Here is a 24,234-nt window from a genome sequence, read left to right on the forward strand (position 1 = left end):
AATAAAACATTAAAGTAATTTCCCAATAAATATATTTCATTTAACAATATAAAAATAAATATAAATAAACAAGCTATTAATATTTGTATTAATATATTTATTTTTATTTAAATAAATAAATGATTCATTATAATTGATTAAATTTATGTATGTATTCAATGATAAAATTAATTATTTCATCATCAGATTTTAATGATAAATAATACAAAATCATAATTAATAATTAAACCATCCACAAATATTTGTTAAAATTCTTTACTCTTGGCTTTATTCACGATGATATTCTTCTAATTTCTTATTTACGCCAAAGTTTCAATTCCTGGTTGCTACTTATTTTGCGTAAATAAAAAAAATAAAAGATTTATAATCTATTTAAGATGCAATGTGATATGATAATCACACTGCAATTTTCTTTTGATAAGAATTAAAATCATTATAAAAGGTGAGTCAGGGTTAGCAGGTTCATTCAGTAAGGAATAATGTGCTATTAAGTCTATACCTAGTTTTCATCAAATAAAAAAAAATAAAATAATAATACAATATGAATTGTAAGTATATAGTAATTTAATAATAATATATTGTATTTATTTTTAAATAATATTAGTTTTAATTTTTTATTTATTAAATTAAATTGATTAAACTTATACACTTATTTTTTTAAAAGATTTCTGGCTTTTTATTGTGGTAATATCCATTACACAATTTAGATTTATCGAGGCAAATGATAAATTTAGAGAAGATATTGAGATTGATGCATCTATAGATATTGAAATTTCGGATGAAAGTGAAAGTAGTGAAGAAGATGCAAGTGAAATTGAAATACCAACAGAATGTCCAAAAGTTGATCCAATAGATGAAACAATTCATCTTGCTTGTGATTATGATTGTACAAAATTTTACAAATGTGATCATGGAAAACAAGTATTAATGGAATGTCCTTTGATGAATTCAAAGGGTGAAAGATTACATTTTAATCCTAGACTTCAAGTTTGTGATTGGCCGAATCAAGCTGGTTGTAAGCTAAAGGATAACTCAACTCAAAAACCAACAACAACTACAACAGAAGAGCCATGTGATGACGATGAAACAATGACGAAAAAACCAACAACAACAACAACCACAGAAGAGCCATGTGACGATGATGAAACAACTACAAAAAAACCAACAACAACTACAACAGAAGAGCCATGTGATGATGATGAAACAACTACAAAAAAACCAACAACAACTACAACAGAAGAACCATGTGATGATGATGATAAAACAACGACTGCACAACAGCCAACAACGACAACAGCATCAACAAGTACATCATCAGCTAGTCCCACTGAAGGAACTACTGCACAGCAGCCAAACACAACTTCTGCAGCAACTGAAATTCCTACAGAAGGACCAAGTACTTCAGGTGGATCAACAGAATCATCAGCAACAAGTAAACCAACTGAAGCTTCGACCACTGGATCAAGTGAAGTAACATCATCAAGTCCGTTAGAAGAAAAAACTACTCAACAGCCAGCTGTATCAACTGAAAGCCCAGAATTAACTACTTCGTCTTCAGTAAGTTCTGGTTCATCATCGTCCAGTCCAACTGAAGCAGCTACAACTGAGCAACCAAATAATGCAACTGAAGCTTCATCAACTGAATCAAATGAAACATCATCAGCAAGTCCAACAACAGAAGAATCTGCATCTCAACAACCAGGCGTTACATCTGAAAGTCCCGAAGTAACTACATCATCAGCAAGTCCAAATTCAACATCATCTGAATCAGTAACAACTGAGGGATCAGGTGAAGAAGAAACGACGAGCCAATCTTCTCCAACTGAGCCAAGTGAAACATCATCAGGAAGCCCTACAGAAAAATCAACATCTTCACAGCCAAGTACATCTCAAGAACCAGAAATTACTTCTTCTTCTGCACCAGGCTCAACACCAGAATTGCCAACTGAAGAACCACAACCAAGTACAACGTCTAAGGGAACTGAGGCATCATCATCTGGTCCATCTGAAATAACAACAGAACAGTCATCTTCAGAAGAGCCAACTTCAACGATATCTGAATCAACCGAGTCAGCTACTACCGAAGAATCATCTGGAATAACAGGAAATCCTACTGAAGGTTCAGGTTCATCATCATCAACAGAATCAGCTACAACAGAAGAGCCAGAGGGTTCAACTGAAGAACCAAGCACAACCCCGGGAGAAATTCCATCATCAGAAGGACCAGATATAACTTCAAGCCCGATTGAATCCACTACATATGAAGAATCTGAAGCTTCTTCTTCAGCACCAAGCTCAGCATCACCTGGATCAAGTGAATCAACAACGACAGAAAAATCATCAACTGAGCCAAGTGAAAATTCATCAACTGAGCCAAATGAAACATCATCATCATCAGCAGCAAGCCCAACAGGAGAATCAACATCTGAACAACCAAGTACATCTGAACAACCTGAAATTTCATCTGCAGCACCAGAAATAACATCATCTAGTCCAATTGAATCAACAACATCAGAAGAATCATCTGGCACTGAGCCATCAGAATCTTCATCAGCAAGCCCAACAGGAGAATCAACATCTGAACTACCAAGTACATCTGAACAACCTGAAATAACATCATCTAGTCCAATTGAATCAACAACATCAGAAGAATCACCCGGCACCGAGCCATCAGAATCTTCATCATCAAATCCAACATCATCTGAATCAAGTGAATCAACAACGACAGAAAAATCACAGAATAATGAGACAACAGCCAGACCATCTTCAACTGAATCAAGTGAAGAGGCATCATCCAGTCCAGTAGAAGAGTCTACATCCGAACAACCAAATCCGACATCTGAAGAACCTGAAGGTACTTCTCCAGCATCAGGCTCTTCTTCTACATCAGAATCATCCAGCACTGAGCCATCAGAATCTTCATCATCAAATCCAACGTCACCTGAATCAAGTGAATCATCAACGACAGAAGAATCACCAAATAATGAGACAACAGCTAGACCATCTTCAACTGAATCGAATGAGGGCTCATCATCCAGTCCAGTAGAAGAAACTACATCTGAACAACCAGGTACATCTGAAGAACCAGAAGGTACTTCTCCAGCATCAGGTTCAACGTCCTCTTCTCCATCAGAAATAACGACAACAGAAGAACCATCATCTGAGGGTCCAACTGAAGAATCAACATCTCAACAACCTGTTGAATCAAGTACATCAGAAGAATCATCTAGTACTGAGCCATCAGAATCTTCATCAACAAGTTCAACATCGTCTGAATCAAGTGAACCAACAACCAAATCCTCTTCAACTGAATCAAATGAAGGGTCATCATCTAGTCCAACAGAAGAACCAACATCTCAACAACCAGGTACATCTGAAGAACCATCATCTGAGGGTCCAACTGAGGAATCAACATCTCAACAACCTATTGAATCAACAACATCAGAAGAATCATCTGGCACCGAGCCATCAGAATCTTCATCATCAAATCCAACATCATCTGAATCAAGTGAATCAACAACAACTGAAGAATCCCAGAGTAATACAACAACAACTAGACCAACTTCAACTGAATCAAGTGAAGAGTCATCATCCAGTCCAGTCGAAGAATCTACATCTGTACAGCCAAATGCCTCAACTGAAGCACCTGAAATTACAACAAATGATTATGAATCCAATAAAACATCAACAATTTCTCCAGATACACCACAAACATGTACCATTGATACAATACAATTACTTTTACCTTATAAACCTGACTGTAGTCAATTTTATAATTGTAAAAAAGGAAAATTAACTCTTCAAAATTGTCCAGGAGGTTTACACTTTGATTTTGTACGTCAAATTTGTGTTTGGCCATGGGAAACAACTTGTAATTCCGAGCAACCAACAACATCAAATACACCAACACGAAAACCAAATACAAAATGTCCAAAAGATAATTCAAAAGATGGTGAATTATATTCACATGAATGTAGTTGTAGCAAGTATTATCTTTGTTCAAATGGTAATTTAATTCTTCAAGAGTGTGAAGATGGTTTAGATTTTAATCCAACAACTGGCTCATGTGATTCACCATTAAATGCTGGATGTTCTTCTTTATCAAAGCCAACAACATCAGTACCACCACCAACAATATCACCACCCACAACAACAACAGCAATACTTCCAACAAAATGTCCAGCAGGAAATTCATCTCTTCGTTTACCTCATCCACATAATTGTACACTTTATTACAAATGTAAAAATGGAAAAAAACAGCTAGAATGTTGTCCAGATGATTTACAATTTAATTCAATAACTCAACAATGTGAAAATCCAGATACTGCTGGTTGTAAACCAAGAATAACAACTCTCCCAGTAATAACAAATTCAACAAAAGTATGTGAATGTCCACTTGATAAATTATTAACATGGATTGAACATGAAACACATAGTCACATGTATTATGAATGTAATGAAGGACTGAAAATATTAAAAAAATGTCTTGAAGGTTTACAATTTAATCCACTACGTCTTGTTTGTGATTCATCAGGATCAACAGATATTGACAATGGTTGCGTTGGTAAATGTCCAAGTAGAAATCCAACAAATACAGTATTTTTAGTCAATACAGAATGTAATAAATTCTGTAAATGCAGCAATGGTGTACCATATGTTTACAGATGTCCATCACATCTTCATTTTAATCCAGTTGAACAAGTTTGTGATTATCCACACAGAGCTGGATGCACTGGAAATGCAAGATAAATATTTTATTTATTTATAATAGCAATATGGAAACAAAACTGATTAATTCATGATATATCAATTCTTGTTAATTTTATCATTGTTTAAGTTTTTAATTAATTATCATTTAATTATAATAATAAATGTGTTACTACTATAATTAAATATTATATACTTTTTTTTTTTGTGTAAATGATATTTTTTTTTGTTCACTTGTTATTTTTAGATGAATAAAAAAATTATATTAATAATTGAAATGTTTTATCTCATTTATTATTTTTTTAAAATTATATTTTTCTTTTTATATTGTCTAAATAATGAGATTTATTTGTTAGTGATTTATGATAATTTCTTGGTAATATTTCTAATGTTCATAAATAGAAATTATTATCATTATTATCTTTCGAAATATGTCACTTATTATTTTTTTTATTAATTAGTATCAGAATAAAATTATTTATTGCTAAAAAAATTATTTTTCTATTTTTTTTAAATGGAAAAAAAGTTGGTAGGTGAAGAAGTAAAAAATTAAAATTTAATTATTGTTAAATAATAATAATAAACATATTAAAAAAAAAATAAAAAATATGTATTTAAATAATAATTAATACAACTAGTAAACGAACGATGTGAACACCTCAACGATTTTTTCGTGACTGACTTTTCCAAGGGTGGGGAAAAACACTCGGAATTAAAAAAAAAATTCATCAAAAGTCATTGTCAAGATATAAAATATATATAATACAACCCTCGATAAATTTACTAGATCGATTTGGGAGAGATAGGTAAAATATTATTACCACGTGTGAATGACAGTTTCGATTAATCATCAAAACATTGCGTGCATCCTGACAGCTTTTTACTAAACATTTTCTTCGAAGCATTTATGCAATTTTCCACCCTCACGTCAAAATAATATCGTATGAAAAAACTTGACGATACATAGGGGATGTAAAAAATGTTTATATTTAAAATGAAATGTTATAGAATAAATAGAAATAGTCTTGTTTTATGTGGTGTTTGGCCGGAGCAATCTCCAACAGTGGCTAACATAATACATGTGACTGTAGTTGTATCATTTATGTCACTTATAATACCTGTGGCAATTAATTTTATATAAATTAATATATCAATTTTTTAATTAACAATTGTATTAAAAATTTATTTGTTTTATTTTTTAATTTTACAGCAAGTTTTTTTGTATGATGCTGGTGGAGATTTAGAAAATGTTATGCTATCATTACCATCACAGGCATTATTTGCAATAGTATTTGCTAAATTTTACTTTTTCATAGGACAAAAAAATATAGTATGAATAATTAATTAATAATATAAATAATAAAAAAAATAGCTTTATTAATTATTGAATGAAAAATTTACATGTAAATTTATTTAAAAAGGTTATTAAAGTTACAAACCAAATGCAAAATGATTGGGAATGGTTTAATAATAATCCAGAAATTAAAAAATTAATGCAACACACTGCGACACAAGGGTATTATTTTATACTATATTACATGTGTGAGTATAAAAATTTTAATTATAAATTTTTAAATTATATTATTGACAATTTTATTATGCATTATGTAGATTATGTTTCGAGTGCATCAAGTGTGTATGCTGGACTTGCATTTGGTGCTCCAATAATGGATATGATTTTACCACTAAATGAAACGCGAGAAAAAATTCCATCTTTTCCAACAAATTATGGTATTGATGGAGAAAAATATTTTATTTTACTTGGAATTCACGGATTTATTGTAAATGCTATGGCCATGGCTTGGCTTTGGACGACAGATGCATTTATTATAATGATGGTTTATCATTGTTCAAGCTTGTTTAATATCGTTGGGTAATATTATTTAAAAAAAAATAATAATTGATTAGAATGAAATAGAAAATAATCAATAATTTAGCTTGTTAATTTTTTTTTTAGTGTTTTGTTGCAACAATTAAACATGAAAAATTGTAATTATGACGAACAATATGAAAAAAAAATTATAACTGAAGCTATCATTGTTCACAAATATGCAATTGAGTTAGCTTAAACATTTTTTATTATTTATTCTCTTTTTTTAATTGTTATAATTTATTAATTAATAATTATTATTTTAAGATTTGCTGAATTTATAGAAAAATCTGTGACAAAAGTTTATGGATTTATTTTTATGGTTAATATGATAATGATGAGTATAACTGGTTTTTATGTAATAATAATTATTAATTCATCAATGGTATTATGTAAAATAAAATTATCAATAATTTAAGTATGAAAAATAAATATTTTTCAGGCTGTATTGAATTTTGAAAAACGTAAATCTGAAGCGATAAGGATGGCTTTGTTTACGGTCAGTCAAGGTATACATCTATTTCTAAATACAATTCCAAGTCAATGTATTATTAATAGTAGTGAAAGTGTATTTCATGCTGTGTAAGTTTATTTAAAAAATTTTATTATAATTAAATATATTTATTTAAATATTTTTTAGGTACAATTGTAAATGGGATGAATTGTCAATAAAATCAAAAAATTTATTAAATATTATGTTGACACGTAGTTCTAGACCATACACTCTAACAGCTGGTAAATTTTATCCAGTTAATTTCGAAAATTTTGGTAATATTATTAAAACTTCGTTGTCATATCTAACGGTTTTAAATTCCATGCAATGATTTCTTCATTTATTAAAATATTTATCAATGAAATGAAAAAAAAAATTCGAAACTTTAAACAAATAATTAACAAGCTGTTATCAATGGATCTTGATATTGAGTATTAAAAATAATAAAAAATATTTTTTTAATAAGACACTACAAATAGTTTAATAATAATAAATTTACATGTGAATAATAAAATGTATTTTAAATATGCCTGTAATATATTTATGATGAAACTATTGATTTATTCAATTGATGAAAATTATTTCTATCAATTTAATTTATGATTTTTATTTATGCAGCAAGAATTTCGAAAAAGATTTTTGCTCACCTGTTGTGGTGGAGTTAATAATGCCACTCAATAAGAGTCGTAAAACAATATTTAATTTTTTAACTAAATTATAATGTTAACAATTGTTCCACAATAATATTTTATATACATTAAATATTTGTTTTCCAGATAAATGAAATCCAGAGTTAAAAAAAAGGAACGATGTGGACTACTCGACGTTCAGCTTTATACTGACCCCTCTTCTTAGGTAAGCAAAAATAATAATAATAATAATTACAAAAAAAAAAAAATACTAAAATAAAAATTCATCACAAGTCAAAGTTAAACTTTTATATATTCACCCTTCAATCGATATAACTTGTGATAAAAATTTGTACGTCAGCAGCTTTTGACAGTCTCTTTTTTTTTATTTCCTCGAACATTTAATAATATGTGTTAAAAAGTTGGTGGTATATGTATGCTGTCAATCAAATTGTATTCTATGAAAAAAATAAAAATATTCATCGTATCATATCGATTTGAAAGAGAGATAGATACAGGTGAAATATTGTAATAAAAATATTATTACCAGGTGTGAATGACAGTTTCGATTTTTCATCAAGACATTGCGTGCAGTGATGACAGCCTTCCGTTGAATTTTATTTTTTATTTCATTTTATGCATTGATACAACTTGCACCCTCACGTCAAAATATTACTCTGCAAAAACTTGACGATATACACATCGGGGTTACAAATATGTTGATATTCGAAACGGGATATTATAGACTAAATAAAATTGGTCTTATGATTTGCGGTGCTTGGCCGAGACAATCTAAAATAGTTGCTTACACAATACGTGTAATTATAATGTTATTATTTATATCAAGTTTTATACCTCAGGTAATTATTTTAAATTTTATATAATTATTTATAATTTTAAATGTTAAAAATATCAATGAATTTTACAGGCTGTATATTCGTACAATTTTTGGGGTAATTTTAATGAAATTGTACCAGTTTCAACAACACAAGCAGCATTGTTATTAATTTCTCTTAAATTTTTATTTTTAGTAGGACAAAAAAATATGGTAATTATTATTTTTTTAAATTTAATATTAATATTTTATAAATTGTTGCATTGTATAAATATTAATAATTCAATGGTGTTTTTTTTTAAATTTTCTTTTAAGGTTCATAGAGTTATCAATCAAATTCAGGATGACTGGAAGATATTTAGTAAAATACCAGAAATTAAAAAAATCATGAATCATCATGCAACAGATGCATATAATTACACATTATTTTACATGTGTATGATTATTAATATTAATATATAATATACAATTTTATTTATTTATGTTTTTTTATTAATAATAGTTAATATAATTTTAGATTTTCTTATAGTTTTAGGCAGTTCTTATGTTGGATTTGTATTTATAGCTCCTGTAATGGATATAATTTCACCACTAAATTATACTAGAGAAATGACTCCACTTTATAAAACAAATTATGGTGTTGATTCAGAAAAATATTTTTTCTCAATTTATGCACATGGATTCATTATTACAACTATAGATGTTATTTGCATATGGACAAGTGATACTTTTATCATAATGATGGTACAACATTGTTGCACTTTATTCAGTATTGTTGGGTAATTAATAATAATTATTTTTTACTTAATTTATTTATTGTTTTACTTTTTAACTTGATTGTTGAGTTAACAAGATTAATTTGTTGACAATTTTTAGTATTTTGCTTCAACAATTAAATTCAAAAAATTGTAATTATAATGAAAATCATGAAAGAAAAATAATAACTCAAGCTATTATTGTTCACAAATATGCAATTGAGTAAGCTTAAATATTTTTATTATTAATATTTAATATTTTAATAATTATAATAATTTATTTATCAATTTTTATTTTAAGATTTGCAGAATTTATAGAAAAATCAGTAACTAAACTTTATGGATTTGTTTTTTTGCTGACTATGATATTTATGAGTATAACAGGTTTTTATGTAATAATAACAAACAATAATGATAAATAAATATATGAAATAAAATTATAATTAAATTGACAGTACAATAAAATTTATTTAGGTTGTTTTGATCATGGAAGAGAATGGTAATGAAGGAATGAGAATGGTTGCTTTTACGATTGGTCAAGCTATACATTTATTTTTTTCTACACTTCCTAGCCAAAGTTTAATAAACAGTAGTGAAAATGTTTTTTATTCTGTGTAATTATATATAAATATATTTAAAAAAATAATATTTCATAATATAAATGTATAATAATATTAAAATATTTTTTAGGTATAATTGTCAATGGAATGAATTGTCAATAAAATCACAAAATTCATTATGCATTATGCTCATACGAAGCTCAAAATCAACTGGTTTAACAGCTAGTAAATTTTATCCAATTAATCTGGAAAATTTTGGTAATATTATTAAAACTTCAATTTCATATTTTACAGTTTTAAAATCAATGCAATAATTAATTAATAATTAATTTTAAATTTTCACTTTTATTATTCACAAAAAAAAAAAATTTTAATTAGTAATTAGTAATTTAATCACTATGATAAATGAATTTGTAATTCAATTGACAATTTAATTTTATTAAAAATAAATTAAAAACTATTCAAATATTATTTCCCGTCATGCAATAATTATAAAAATTAATACCATTAAACAACAAAAGTCTTTTTAAAATTGTATCATCATATTTATATAAAAATTTTTTTCTCTCTGAAAAATCATTCATATTTTCAAGTAAAAAAATTAAAATAATAACAAATTGTGTTTGTATTATACTCATTAATTTTGATGATTTATCATAATTTAAAATTCTTTTTTCAATAATCCATTCTGATGCAATTTCTAATACTAAATTTTTTTCATTAAAATTTAATTTATTTAAAAAAAAATTTGTTGCATTAATATTTTTTGTCATAATTGAATAAAAAAACATTTCTCTGTTATTATTTATATTACAAGAAGGCTTATAATCATAATTATTATTAAGTTCTTTAAAAAACCAAGCTTCTCTTCCTTTTTTTAAAATATAAATTATCCAGTAATACGATAAATAATCGTTTGGTAATTCATTTCGACATATTTTTATTTCAATCATATCCCATAATTTATAAGCAATGACATTATATTCATCACAATGATTATTCCAAATTAATTCAATATACTCAACAAGACAAAGATTACATGCTTCCTCAAATAAAAAAAAAATATTACAATAGACATCGTTTGGTCTTTTATTATAAATTGATTTAAATGTTTCAATTTCATCAACTTCACCTCTTTCCTTCCAGCATATTTCTTTTATATAATCATCTAATTCTGGATAGCCACGATATCCAAACATTTTAGTAATTTTTCGTAACCTGAAATCAATGTCGAAGAGATAACAAAATAATCTATAAAATATGTGTTTCTGCATAAATATTAATTGATTTTCTTGAGTTGTTTGATAGTCAGCTGGTTTTTCATCAACATTTTTCGATTCTTTTGAACACGTTGGCTTAAATTCTGGCAAACTCATTACTTTTAAAAGTTTTAATAGGTTTTTGTTTAATATTTCTACATTGACGATTGGTATAACTTCTTGTAATAATTTCATTATGGACGGATCAAATTGAATCTTCATATTTGAATCTGTCATGTTTTCCTTTTTTTACTTAAAAAAAATTATAAATTTAATTATTTACAATAACACCAGCTATTTGTTTTTTAGTTAATTTAAATTTTTTTAAATACTTACGTATATATGGTATCGAAAAATATTTGATTTATTTTTTATTAAAAATATATCCAATTAATTATTTTTTCTTTTTTTAATTTAATTATTTATTTCACATGTGAAAAACTTTAATTTTTTTTTTTAATTCTGTAGATTATGTGGTTTATGATTATTATGGTTAAAAAATGTTGACGTGTCGAAAAATGTTGACGCAAGGTTACTTGTAGAAATAATTTCGAAATTAAAAAAAAATATATGTAAGTATATATATAAAAAAATAACTAGTTTTTTTTTTGTAAATTAATTTTTTAATTATTTTATTACGTTAATTATATTGTTTGCTTGTTTATTTATAAATTTTTAGAAATATTAATTTGTGATTGAAAAACAATGAGTGAAACTCGAGAGAGCAACAGCACGACTGATTTTTTGTGATATGTACTGTGATACTGTGGCCTTGTAAATTTTTTTTTCACAATGTCTCCATCGTCTGGCTTTCTCCACTTTTTATATTTCAATATTTTTTTTTTTTTCATGGCATATCTTTACGTCAGCTCAATGGCGTTTATTAAGTTTAAAAATGTTTATATTCGTTTTTTTTTAAATATGATTTAACTTGGTTAATTATTGATGTAAGTATATGTTTATTTCAACAAATAAAAAAATATTATTTAACGTTTAAATAAACAAAAACCTTTAAATTCATTTATTAAATTTTTTCAACAATAATTAAATTTCAATTAATTAATTTTAGTAATTATGATTTGTAATATACCTTATTTAATAATCCATTGTATAGCAGTTAATTAAATACACATAATATTTTTCTAAAATTTTTATAGACCAACTAAGTTGATCTATAAAAAAGCATGCTTTTGCACGAGGTGCACTACTCGGTGGTTTATTGCAGACTGTCTCTTCCGGGGGTGGAAAGGAGGTGAAATAAAACCCGGAAGTTTCAACAAGTTTCGATCGATGGAGAGTTTCCAGAATCACAAGAATACAACCCTTATTTTTTGTTACTTTGTATTGATATTGTGTCAATCAAATTGCAACTATATGTTTATTTCTTAGTAACAATTTCATTTTTATTATTCACCTAGAAAATTCCAGTAACTTTGGATCGATTTGAATGACAAGTGAAATTTTACTACCACCAAGTGTTAATGACAGTTTCGATTTTTCATCAAAATATTTCCTATCTCCAATAAATAATAATGACACATCTTCTTAGAATTTTTCTTTTTTTTTTCGCAACTTTTTTCTACGAATCATCAATACAACTTTGCACTCTCACGTCAAAATATTATTCTGCAAAAAAAACTTGACGATATAAGTAAAAAATGTTGATATTCGAAACGGGATATTATAGACTAAATAAACTTGGTCTTATGCTTTGTGGTGCCTGGCCTGGACAGTCTAGTATAGTGGCTTATACATCACCTGTTGTTATTATTTTTTTACTTATATCATTAACAGTACCTGAGGCAATCAAATTAATTATAAATATAAATTTTAAAAAATAAAATTAACATTTCTATAAAACATTTGTTTATTTATTTATTTTTTTTTTGGTTTTTTTACACTAGTTTTTAATATTTTACTGCAGTAAATATTAATATTATTATTAGTAATATTAAAAATTGAATTTTATAGTGTATTCATTCGTACAATTATTGGGGTGATTTTAATGAAATTGTACCTGCTTTACCATCAGGAACAACAATGGTATTAGTTTTTGTTAAACTTTGTTGCTTAATAGGACAAAAAAATTTTGTATGTATATTATTAATTAATTAATAATTACACTATTATGCTTAATTGAATAAATAAAAAAAATTGTCATTAAAATACAAAGATTTATAAATATTCATAGTTATTTTTAAGGTCTCTAAAGTTGTTATTAAAATACAAAATGATTGGAAGACATTTGATAAAATACCAGAAATGAAAAAAATAATGCATCAATTTGCTGGACGTGGATATAATTTTACACTATTTTACATGTGTGAGTATACAAATTTTAATGATATATTTATTATAAATTTTTGATGTAAATAATAATTACCAAATGTATTATTAGATTTTGTTGGACTAACATCAACAGCATTTATGGTTATTGCATTTATTCCTCCAATAATGGATATTATTTTACCTCTCAATGAAACAAGAGAAAAAACTCCACCTTTTCCAACAAATTACGGTATTGATTCACAAAAATATTTTTATTTTATTGGACTACATGGATATATGGTTTCAAGTATTTCAATGATTTGGATTTGGACAACGGATTCTCTTGTAATGATTATGGTTTATCATTGTTCTACTTTGTTTAATTTTGTTGGGTAATTATTATACTTGTCAATTAATGTGCCTTTATCAAAAAATATACTTGTCAATTTGAAAAATAATAATTAAAATAAGACTAAGGTAATGAATAAGTTGAACCTGTTGATGATTTATAATTTAATTATATTATTAGTATATTGCTAAAACAATTGAGCTCAAAAAATTGTAATTATAATGAAAAAATTGAAAAAGAAATAATAACTCAAGCTATTATTGTTCACAAAAATGCACTTGAGTGAGTTGTAAATTTTTAATAATTTTTATTGGCTTTTAGTAATTTATTTATTTAGTAATCTCAATTGTTTATTAAATTTCAAGATTTGCAGATTTTATAGAAAATTCAGTAACAAAAATGTATGGAATTGTTTTCTGTATCAGTATGCTAGCCATGAGTACAACAGGTTTTTATGTAATTTTTTAATTTATCAATTGAATTTTAAAAGATTTGAGTACGATAAATGAATTTAAAAAACAATATTTTATAGACAATTTTGAGCTTGGAAGAACATAGATCAGAAGCAATGCGTATGGGGATTTTCACCGTTGCTCAAGCTTTACATTTATTTTTCAATACAATACCAAGTCAACTACTAGTTAATAATAGTGAATCTGTATTTAATGATGTGTAAGTATTTCATTATATATTTATTAAATTATAAATTTATATATTTAAATCCTTACCAGGTACAATTCCAAATGGAACGAAGTAAGTGTAAAGTCACAAAATTTATTATGCATTATGTTGATGCGTAGTTCTAAACCAAACATTTTAACTGCCGGAAAATATTACCCAATAAATATGATAAATTATAGTAAAATAGTTAAAACTTCAATGTCATATTTGACTGTTTTAAATTCAATGCAATAATTGAACAAATGAAAAAAATAATTACATCAAATATAAACGTATTGTCAAGTAAGTACATTGTAATCAAAACAAATTAATATCAGTTAATTTTTTTTTATGTTTTTTATTAATTAATTTTATCAATTTCAATATATAAAATTTATTTATTTAATAAATTTTAATTTATTAAATAATGAAATTCAAATTTTACTTACAGATGAATTTCTTGCGGACTGATATATAATTTTCTTTAAGTAGTATAATATTTTTAAATAATTTCACGTTGTTAAATAAAATATAAATTTTGTTTGTTTTTAAATATTATAAATCATTTGTTAATTTAATTATTTAAGCTTTTAAAATATATTAAAATTATAACATTATTTTTTAAATATATTTTCAACATATAAATTTAATACACACACATGTTAATATATTTATTATTATTTTTAATTCAAGATAATAAAAATTATTATAATAAAAAAAAATAAACGACGTTCACTCCGCGACGGTTTACTACTGACTGACTTTTTCAGGGGTATAGCCGACTTTTCCCAACTGACTGACTAGTGGGGAAACTTTCGAATCGATAAAAAGAAAACTGCAAGTAATATTTAAAAATATAATTAATCTAATAATACTTTTTAACTATTTTTATTTTTTTTTGTCTATGATGGGGTTGAGCCATCCTCGTAATTTTTTTTTGTATTTAATTGTTTAGGATGTAAGCTAGTTTAGGAAAAAAAATGGGAATTTTGAATGTAAAGGGGTGGATTTTAACTGTTTTATTTTTTAACTATGATGTTGAGCTATGTATTTTTTTGAATAATTTTTCTTATCAAGGATTATAATTTGAAATGGTCAAGGTAAGGAAATTTTATTTTTAATTGATTTATAATTTTTTCTAAGATCTAAGCTAATCAAGGAAAAAAAATTATAATTTTTGAAATGGTCGAAAGGGGGTAGGGGGTGGATTTTAACTGTTTTTATTTTTTTTAACTATGATGGGGTTGAGCCACTTTCGTAATTTTTTTTCCTAAACTAGCTTAGATCTTAGACAATTTAATGAAAAAAAAATTACGAGGATGGTTCAACCCCATCATAGTCAAAAAAATTAAAAACAATTAAAATCCGACCCCTACCCTCTTTTGACCATTTCAAAAATTCCCATTTTTTTTCCTAAACTAGCTTAGATCCCAGACAATTTAATAAAAAAAAAATTACGAGGATAGCTCAATTCCATTAGAGTCAAAAAAAAATAAAAAACAAGTAGTCGTCGTAGAATCGTATAAATTCACCCTCTACCCCCTTTTGACCATTTCAAAAATTATAATTTTTTTTCCTTAATAAGCTTAGGTCATAGACAATTCAATAAAAAAAAAATTATGTGGATAGCTCAACTCTATCATAGTTAAAAAATTATTTAGCCAACAACCCCTGAATTTGTTCTCTTTAAATACGATGTAACTTATTCCAGAGGGTTGTTTTTTGATATCTGTGACTGCTTTGGGGTATTTTAATACTTAATTAATAATTTCCCTCTTTTATTTTTTATTTATTCAGGATAATAGGATAGGCAAAGAGGTATTAATGAGTTATGATAAGTAAAACAAGGGATTAATTAAAATGTTAATTATGAATTATGATGAATAAAATCGGTACAATAAAGATACACTTGAATATATACAATCACGTGGCCTCTCGAGCGTCTCACAATTAATTCAAAATAAAACATTATTTCATTAATCAAATATTTACCATCATTATCAGCATTTGCATTTTTAAATATTAATAATCAAGTTACATATTCGTTACGTTCATTTGTTCCTTTTATTTGTAACAAATTATAACTACTCAATAGTTTTCGACTCAAAATAAATCCAAGTGTCATTATAAAACATTAATTAATATATTACTAGTACTAAATTATTTTTTTTTTATATATTATTGTTAATAATTAACAACTGTTTCTTGATCATTTTATGTTGTTTATATATTTTCTTTATATTGAGTATTGACACTTGTTTATTATTGTAATTTGTAAACAAGTATTTTTTTTAGCTCTTTTGTTGTGTGTGTGTGTTCACCGGCTCCAAAAACAGCTGCTGCGACTGCGTGCCAATATATTTGTTATTATTATTATCAAAATGTCGTAAATAATTGTGTTTGTGTGTGTCTATCAAAGTTTATTGTTTAACAAAAAATTATCAATATTATGATTGTTAATTTATAAAATTATCAATCTACTTAAAATTATATCTGTATTTAATGTTGTTTTTTAAGAAAAAATTGATATTTATCGTAAAGGTTTTTTTGTAATATTTAAATTACAACAATAACAATTTAAAAGAGGTTAGGTTTTGTTTGTAAATATTCTATGTATAATTATAATCAACAACAAACAAATAAAAATTAAATGTTTTTCTAATTTTACAGAGAAAAAAAAAAAAATAAATAAATAAAAATGGAAATAGCAATGGATAATATGATTTATTCGGCGTCAATGAACTTGGTGGACATTGTCGTTGATGAAATAGCACTTGAAGGTATGGATGGTATAACATTGGAGGCATTATGGACAAGATTATCAATAAGACTTGATTCTCCATTACCAATGAGTGAATATTTTATGGAACAAGTATGGGAAGTATGTATATCAATAAAAGATTTAAAATTTTATGAATTACCAAAAGCAAGAACAAAACTTGTACTATTTAATCGTTACAATTATGTTGATGAAGATTTGGGTACAATAATAGAACCAGATGATGTACCAGATGATATTTATAAACATTGTCCAATTGATGATATACAAAATAATGTTAGAGGTTCATGTATGGATTACAATACACGTAGATTATTAAATAATAATATTAAAAATAGAACATTAAAAAAAACAATAAATAAATATGGTAATAAACTTGTTATTGTTGCATCACAAAGTTTACGTGAAAATGCATTAATGGGTGATTTTGTATGTCCAACAATTGATTTAACTATAAAACAATATTGTTTTTTAGAAAGAATTGGAAGATCACGTTATCATGGTGAAGTTACACAAGGTAAAAGAAGTTTAGTTGTATTAGGTGAAGATCCAAAAACTTTATTTTATCATAGAAAAGTATTAACAAAACATAAATTAATAACAAAACAAATGCATCATCAAAAAAATTCATTTCATGGTACACCTGGTTCATTATTACATTTAGTACGTTTTTATGTTGAAAGAAAACCAAAAATGATATATCTTGCTGAAAAAATTGTTGATTTATTAAAAACAAATAATTCATATACAATTGATTTACAAATTATTAAAAAAAATATACAAATGGATGATGCATTACGTAAATTAATGAAAATGACATTTTTTAAAAAAATTGTATGCACAATTAATGTGCCATATAGAAAATTATATCCAAATGCAATTGAAAAAGAATGGAAAAGAAAATCAAGTGATAAAGAAAAATATTTATATGCATTACAATTAATAAATCCAAATTATCAAGTTAATGATTTATGGTATAATGATGATACTTGTGATGATGATGATTATTTTGAATTAGATATATCATCACAATGTATTAATAGACCATTATTAACACAAGCTAATGAAATTGTTGAGTCAAAAATATATGATGGTATGAGTCAAACTGATTTATCAAAAATAATGGGACTAACAAGACTTGGATCAAGATCAATGTTTAGAAATTTAGAAAAAATTGGTATTGTTGGTATGTATATTGATGATGTTGGTAGACAAAGAACATCAAAATATGTATCACGTAAATATGAAAAAAATAGTAACTTAAGTAAAACATATTTAGCTGAAAAAAATAAATTATTAGAACACAAAAGAATATCAATGTCATTCAATAATAGCCATTCAACAACACCAACTGTTGACATTAATAATCAACAATTTTGTTCTGTATTTATTAAAACTGATATTGATGAAAATTTAAATGACGATATTAATAATGATGATCATGATATTAATGCTGATGATGATAATGTTAATGATAATAATAATATTGAAATAATTGAACCAATTAAAAATTTAAATAATATAACTTTTATAAAACGTAGTAAATTATTTTCTCATGTAAATAAAGTTTTTAAAAAATATAAATTAAATAGACATTATAAAATAACATTTAAAAATTTAGCTGAAAAATTTATCAATGATAAAAGCAATGATTATAGTATGATGGATGAGCTAGTATTAAGAAAAAATTTATCAAATCATTGTAGTGTTGTTATTAAAGAAGGTATATTAAAAAGATATAGCCAAGGTAAATGCAATGAAAAATTAAAAATACCATCATTATCAACAAAAAAAATAACACGTAAAAATATGATATCAGATACACTTGAAAAATATAAAATAATTGATATTATTAAAATGATGAATATTATTGATGATAAAGAAAAATATTGTGGTACAAAAATTGATAAAAAATCAATATATAGATTACTTGAAGAAATGGAAGATGAAAAATTATTAAAAAATATAAATATAACATTAACATCATTGGATAAACAAAAAATACAAAATAAATTATTAATATGTCATTTGAGTATTAATATTAATGAGGCATTATTTCAATTAGCAATTGAAGATGCACAATTAAAATTTACTCATCCAATTGTATGTCGTAATACAAAAAGACGTATTGCATATAAAAAAAATAAAGGTAGTTTAAAGGTAAAATCAACAAAAGAAATTAATAAAAGTACAAAACAATTTGATAATGATGATGATGATGATAATTATCATGTATCACCAATTGAATTAGTACGTGATAATCGTGCTGGTTATAAATATGGTATTAAGCCAAAATTTGGACGTATGAAAATGTTACATTTATTTTTATATTATCGTATATATGATAATAAAAATATAAATAAAAAAATTTTAACACGTAAACAACAAATAAATGAGCTATGTCAACATCGTAATATTATTATTGATGATAAACTTGATAAAGAAATGTCAAAAATATATAATACAGATGCTGATTGGAAAATGTTTATACCACCATTGTCGTTAGAAAAAAATTCACCAATTGGTTGGATATCAATGTCAGAAATTGTTTATTTTATGCCATTATCATTGTGTTTAAATATTTATAATCCATGTCATATTATACCAGATCTTGATGATTATATTAATCATCCAATACGTAAACATTATTTAATTAAAGATTTATCTGTATCTCTAAAAAAAACATTATTTGATAATAAATACATGTCATCAGTATATGAATCAATAAAACTACTGTGTTATATTGGTCTCATACAATTTGGACCACATCATTACAAACGTAAAGATGAAATTGAAATATATGTTAATCAAAAAAGTGAATTAATAAATACAATTGATACATCACCAAATTATTATCGTATTGATAAAGATAAAAAATATCCAATTGAAAAATTTATATTTAATACAATGCAAGATGTTGATGAATACTGGAATCGTATGCATTATATTTGTATAAATACACCACTTGGTAGTAAAATAGCTGATGAAGGTAAAGAAATTGAATTTGAAAAATTAATATATAAACCAGATATGATTAAATCAATACAACCAGTTGGTTATAATCAAGCTAAAAATAATGATAGTGGTATATTACCTGGTGATAAACTTGGTGCTGCTGGTATTGATTCAGCATTTTTTTCACATCGTAAAAGAAATTGGGATTGTATTAATGCTAATAATGACAATCAATTATATCAACGTGACATGATGTATCATGATACATATTATAATATTAGAAATACACGTTTATCAAAAATACGTGCTAAACCAGTTAAATTTGTTGATTTAACACGTCAAAAATCTGGACCAACAAATCTCAATGCAAGTGATTTAAATAATGAAACAACACCATCATCATCATCTTCATCATCTTCATCATCATTAACATCAAAAGATACCAACATTAACAATAATAATAATAACAACAACAATAACAACAAAGTTGATAAATATGATGAACAAATAATTGATAATATTATAAATAATAATAGTGCAATTAAAAAAAAAAGTTATTCATATATAAGAAAAATATTACCAAGAAAAAAAAAACAAAGAAAACGTGTTAAATATGATGACATTGATAAAATAGCATTACAAAATATGAATAAATTACGTGTTGATTGGAGTCCACATGAGGATAGTATATTATTAATGTGTAAAGTTGTTATGATGTATTTATGTCCAAATCCTCGTAGTCAATTAATAACATTTACAGCAGTACGTGATGTATTACGTTTATATTCATCAACAATATCACAAAATAAAACATCAAGAGCATGTCAACGTAGATTATTATATATGCTTAAAGATCCACATACTCTACAAAGTGTTGCCCTACGTGTTGAAGAAATAAAACAAAATTTTTTTATAACAGATAAATATGGTGATATTGTTGATAAAATATGTAAATTAAGTGATCATACTGAACGTGATGATAAATGTGCTGAAGTATTTAAAGAACTTGTTGCATATGTTGTTAAAAAATATTATAATATATCACGTAAAGATGTTAATAATGATATGTATAAAATTAATACAATACAAGAATTTAATTTAATATATGATTTAATTGATTCACAAAAATTACAATATTTACGTAATAAACAATATGATATTAATAATATACATGATATACATTTATCAACAATTAATTCAGTACTTTATAGTTCAATGAATAATTCAACATTAACACCATGTGATTATCAATTTGAAAAAATATATAAACAATATCCAGAATATTTATTGAGAATTGCAATTGGAAAAATTCGTTCACATCAAATGATATCATTAAAAAAATCATACAAAGCTGTTACTAGAAAACGTGGTAATTTTATGCCATTATCAAGTCGACAATATCAATTTAGTATTAATTATAATTATAAATTTCAAACTAAATTACCATATGATATTTATCATGAAATATATGATTTTTTTATTAAAATTTTTAATTATTATAATGATAATAATTATGATAATAATGGTATAAAAATTAATTCATCAACAAATGGTGGTATGATTATTGGTATTTATGAATTTTTAAAATTTAATAATATTAATTTTAATGTTGATATACCAGATCATATTATTGCACTTGATCCAAATTGTGGTGAACGTGATGAAACATTTACTAGAATATCAACAAGATATCAAGATATATTAACAACTTTGGAACAATTACATTTTGAACGTAATAGTGTGAATATTAAACAAGAAAGACAATGTGATGATAATTCAAATGAGGATATTGATGATGATCTAGATGATGACATGAATATGGATATGGATATAAATACTGAAGAATCAGATTTTAATGATGAAGCTGATAAACAAAAAAGAAAAAGTAGAAGTGGTAGTAATTATAAAACATTTACTTGGACATTTCCTTATGTCAAAGCACTATTATTTGATGAAAATCATGATGATAATCAAGATAATAGTACTAAAATTCATGAAAAAAGATATGATAATTATTTAAATGATAATTTAATTGACAGTGATTTTATACGTCTTCAAGATGGTACAGTTATTGAAATAACAAAAAATGATGTTGATAAAGAAAAGTTGTCACAATTTGATGAAGATATTTATGATATATTTATCAATACACGTGATGATGAGGATAAAAAAAAACATAGTTATAATGATCGTAGTACAATTATTAAATTAAAAGCATTAGATGACAATGATTCAATACATAAAAGAAATACAAGCAAATTAAATAAAACTACTCAACGAAAATCAACAAAATCAAAAGATCATGATGATTATGATGAATATAATGGTAGTAATAAATATATGGATCATGAGCTAATTGATTTAACAGATAAAAATAAAAGAAAAGATGATCAATATGATGTTAAAAGAAGATATACAAGACTTGCTATGTTAAAAATGAGAGAAGAACTTACTGGTGATTTACCAAATAGTCATCATGCACATGAATATTTTGTTGTTAATGCATTTGATATTTTTTATAAATTAACACAAATTGAAAATGAAAAAATTAATAATCCAAGACTAGTAATTGATGATAATTTAAAGAAAAATATTTTAATGGTTAATGATAAATTGTATGATGAAATAATATCTGATTTAACTGAATATACATTATTTCCAACTGATTTACTTGATTTTGATGCTATTAAAAAATCATTAATTAAACATTTTAATATTAATAGTAATTATGTTGATAATATTATTGATTATATAGAGGGTAAACGTGAATTTGGTGCAACATTAAAAGACATAACAATTAATTTTTATAAATTATTTGATAATAAATTATATAAAATAATATCATTTTTAACAAAAAGTAAATTATTTTTACGTTCTGGTGTTACTGAAACACGTTTTATTCATAAAAAATATGCTGATCCATGGATGATTAAATCAGATATAGTAAAACCATGTCCAGAAGAAAATATTAACATTGATGATCAAGAAAAAAAAATAAACGATGATGAGGAAGTTAATAATTGTGATATGAATATGGAAATTGATGAAGATAATAATTCAACTGCTTCTAATAAAGAACCCATTATTCAAAATATACAAACATCAGATTCAACGTAAGAAAATATTTCTTTACTTTTTTTTTTATCTTTTTCAAAATATATTATTTACTATTGTTTATTAAATTAATTATTAATTATTTTTAGTACATCAGAAAAAATAAATGTCATCATAAGACCATGGATTAAAATTGATGGAACAATTAATCATAAAGTGTATGAAAAAATGCTTGGAGCTATATTGTCACATTGTACAATGAATCCTGGTATATTTATGACTCAAGTTCAGGATAGATTTTCACCAGCTTTACAATATCATCATACACGAGAACTAATTGAGGTAAAACAATTTAATTTTTTTTTTTTTTAATTCTTTTTGTTTGATTATAATAGTAATAATATTTACTATCAATATTGTTTTTAGGTTCTTGTAAAACTTGGTTGTTTAAAATTGACAATATTACAAAAACCACCTTCAACATTATTTTCAAACTGGCAATATTCACGTCTCAGTAAGTATCATATAAAAAAACAAATTTTATACTATTATTTAGATAATTTATATTAATATTTAATTAATTAATTATTGTATTTTTTTTTTCTTTTTAAGAATGTCCATTGGTAAGTGATGGCTCATCTGAGTTTGATGATGAAATTATAATTGATACAACAGTTTGTTCAACTGTAAGATTTTCATCATTTCTACGTGAAAATAGAGATAAATTACAATCATAAAAATTTAATTGTGATTATTTTTTTATATTATAATAAAACTATTATAAACTTATTCGACAAATTTTATAATAATTAATGAAATACACGTTTTTTTAAATTATCATTGTTATTTGTATAATTTTATTTATTTTTTGCTTGAGTTGGAGAAATGAATTGCAATTTTTTTTTTTTATCAATTAGTTGTTATAAAATAGGGATAGCGTGATTATATTTTTAAATTATTAAATTGCAAATTATATAGTGCGATTGTTCACGGTCAAAAGAAATTTGCAAAAGAAAAATCAATATTATTATCTCTGAATAACATCAGAATTTTTATCACTA

At 24.9% G+C, this 24,234-nt stretch overlaps 2 protein-coding genes across 4 annotated transcripts; both read left to right on the forward strand.

The window, feature by feature from the left end:
• The first annotated feature begins 305 nt into the window (after window positions 1-305).
• LOC122856746 (flocculation protein FLO11-like) lies at window positions 306-4,985 on the forward strand. 3 transcript variants are annotated; one of them, XM_044158544.1, is made up of 3 exons: window positions 306-548; window positions 665-2,863; window positions 2,987-4,888. In XM_044158544.1, the coding sequence occupies exons 1-3, from the start codon at window positions 542-544 to the stop codon at window positions 4,747-4,749; spliced, it is 3,969 nt and encodes a 1,322-aa protein (XP_044014479.1). In that variant the 5' UTR covers window positions 306-541; the 3' UTR covers window positions 4,750-4,888. The 3 variants fall into 3 exon arrangements, with proteins under 3 accessions (XP_044014479.1, XP_044014480.1, XP_044014478.1); XM_044158545.1 differs by having other exon boundaries at window positions 308-548; window positions 665-2,483; window positions 2,616-4,888; XM_044158543.1 differs by having other exon boundaries at window positions 309-548; window positions 665-4,985.
• Window positions 4,986-16,791: 11,806 nt separating this feature from the next.
• Window positions 16,792-24,092, forward strand: LOC122856738 (general transcription factor 3C polypeptide 1-like). The gene is made up of 5 exons (XM_044158528.1): window positions 16,792-16,971; window positions 17,056-23,232; window positions 23,323-23,515; window positions 23,600-23,687; window positions 23,786-24,092. Exons 2-5 carry the CDS (start codon window positions 17,084-17,086, stop codon window positions 23,908-23,910), a joined length of 6,555 nt encoding a protein of 2,184 aa, XP_044014463.1. The 5' UTR covers window positions 16,792-16,971; window positions 17,056-17,083; the 3' UTR covers window positions 23,911-24,092.
• Window positions 24,093-24,234: the final 142 nt, after the last annotated feature.

Source organism: Aphidius gifuensis, linkage group LG5 (assembly GCF_014905175.1).
Source record: "Aphidius gifuensis isolate YNYX2018 linkage group LG5, ASM1490517v1, whole genome shotgun sequence".
Classification (NCBI taxonomy): Eukaryota; Metazoa; Arthropoda; class Insecta; order Hymenoptera; family Braconidae; genus Aphidius; species Aphidius gifuensis.

Excerpts from the sequence above, each read along its gene's own strand:
- LOC122856738 (XM_044158528.1), top strand. The coding sequence starts at position 17,084 with ATGGAAATAGCAATGGATAATATGATTTATTCGGCGTCAATGAACTTG. Across the intron at positions 23,516-23,599 it reads ATACACGAGAACTAATTGAG|GTTCTTGTAAAACTTGGTTG; the intron begins GTAAAACAATTT and ends TATTGTTTTTAG. Across the intron at positions 23,688-23,785 it reads CTGGCAATATTCACGTCTCA|AATGTCCATTGGTAAGTGAT; the intron begins GTAAGTATCATA and ends TTTCTTTTTAAG.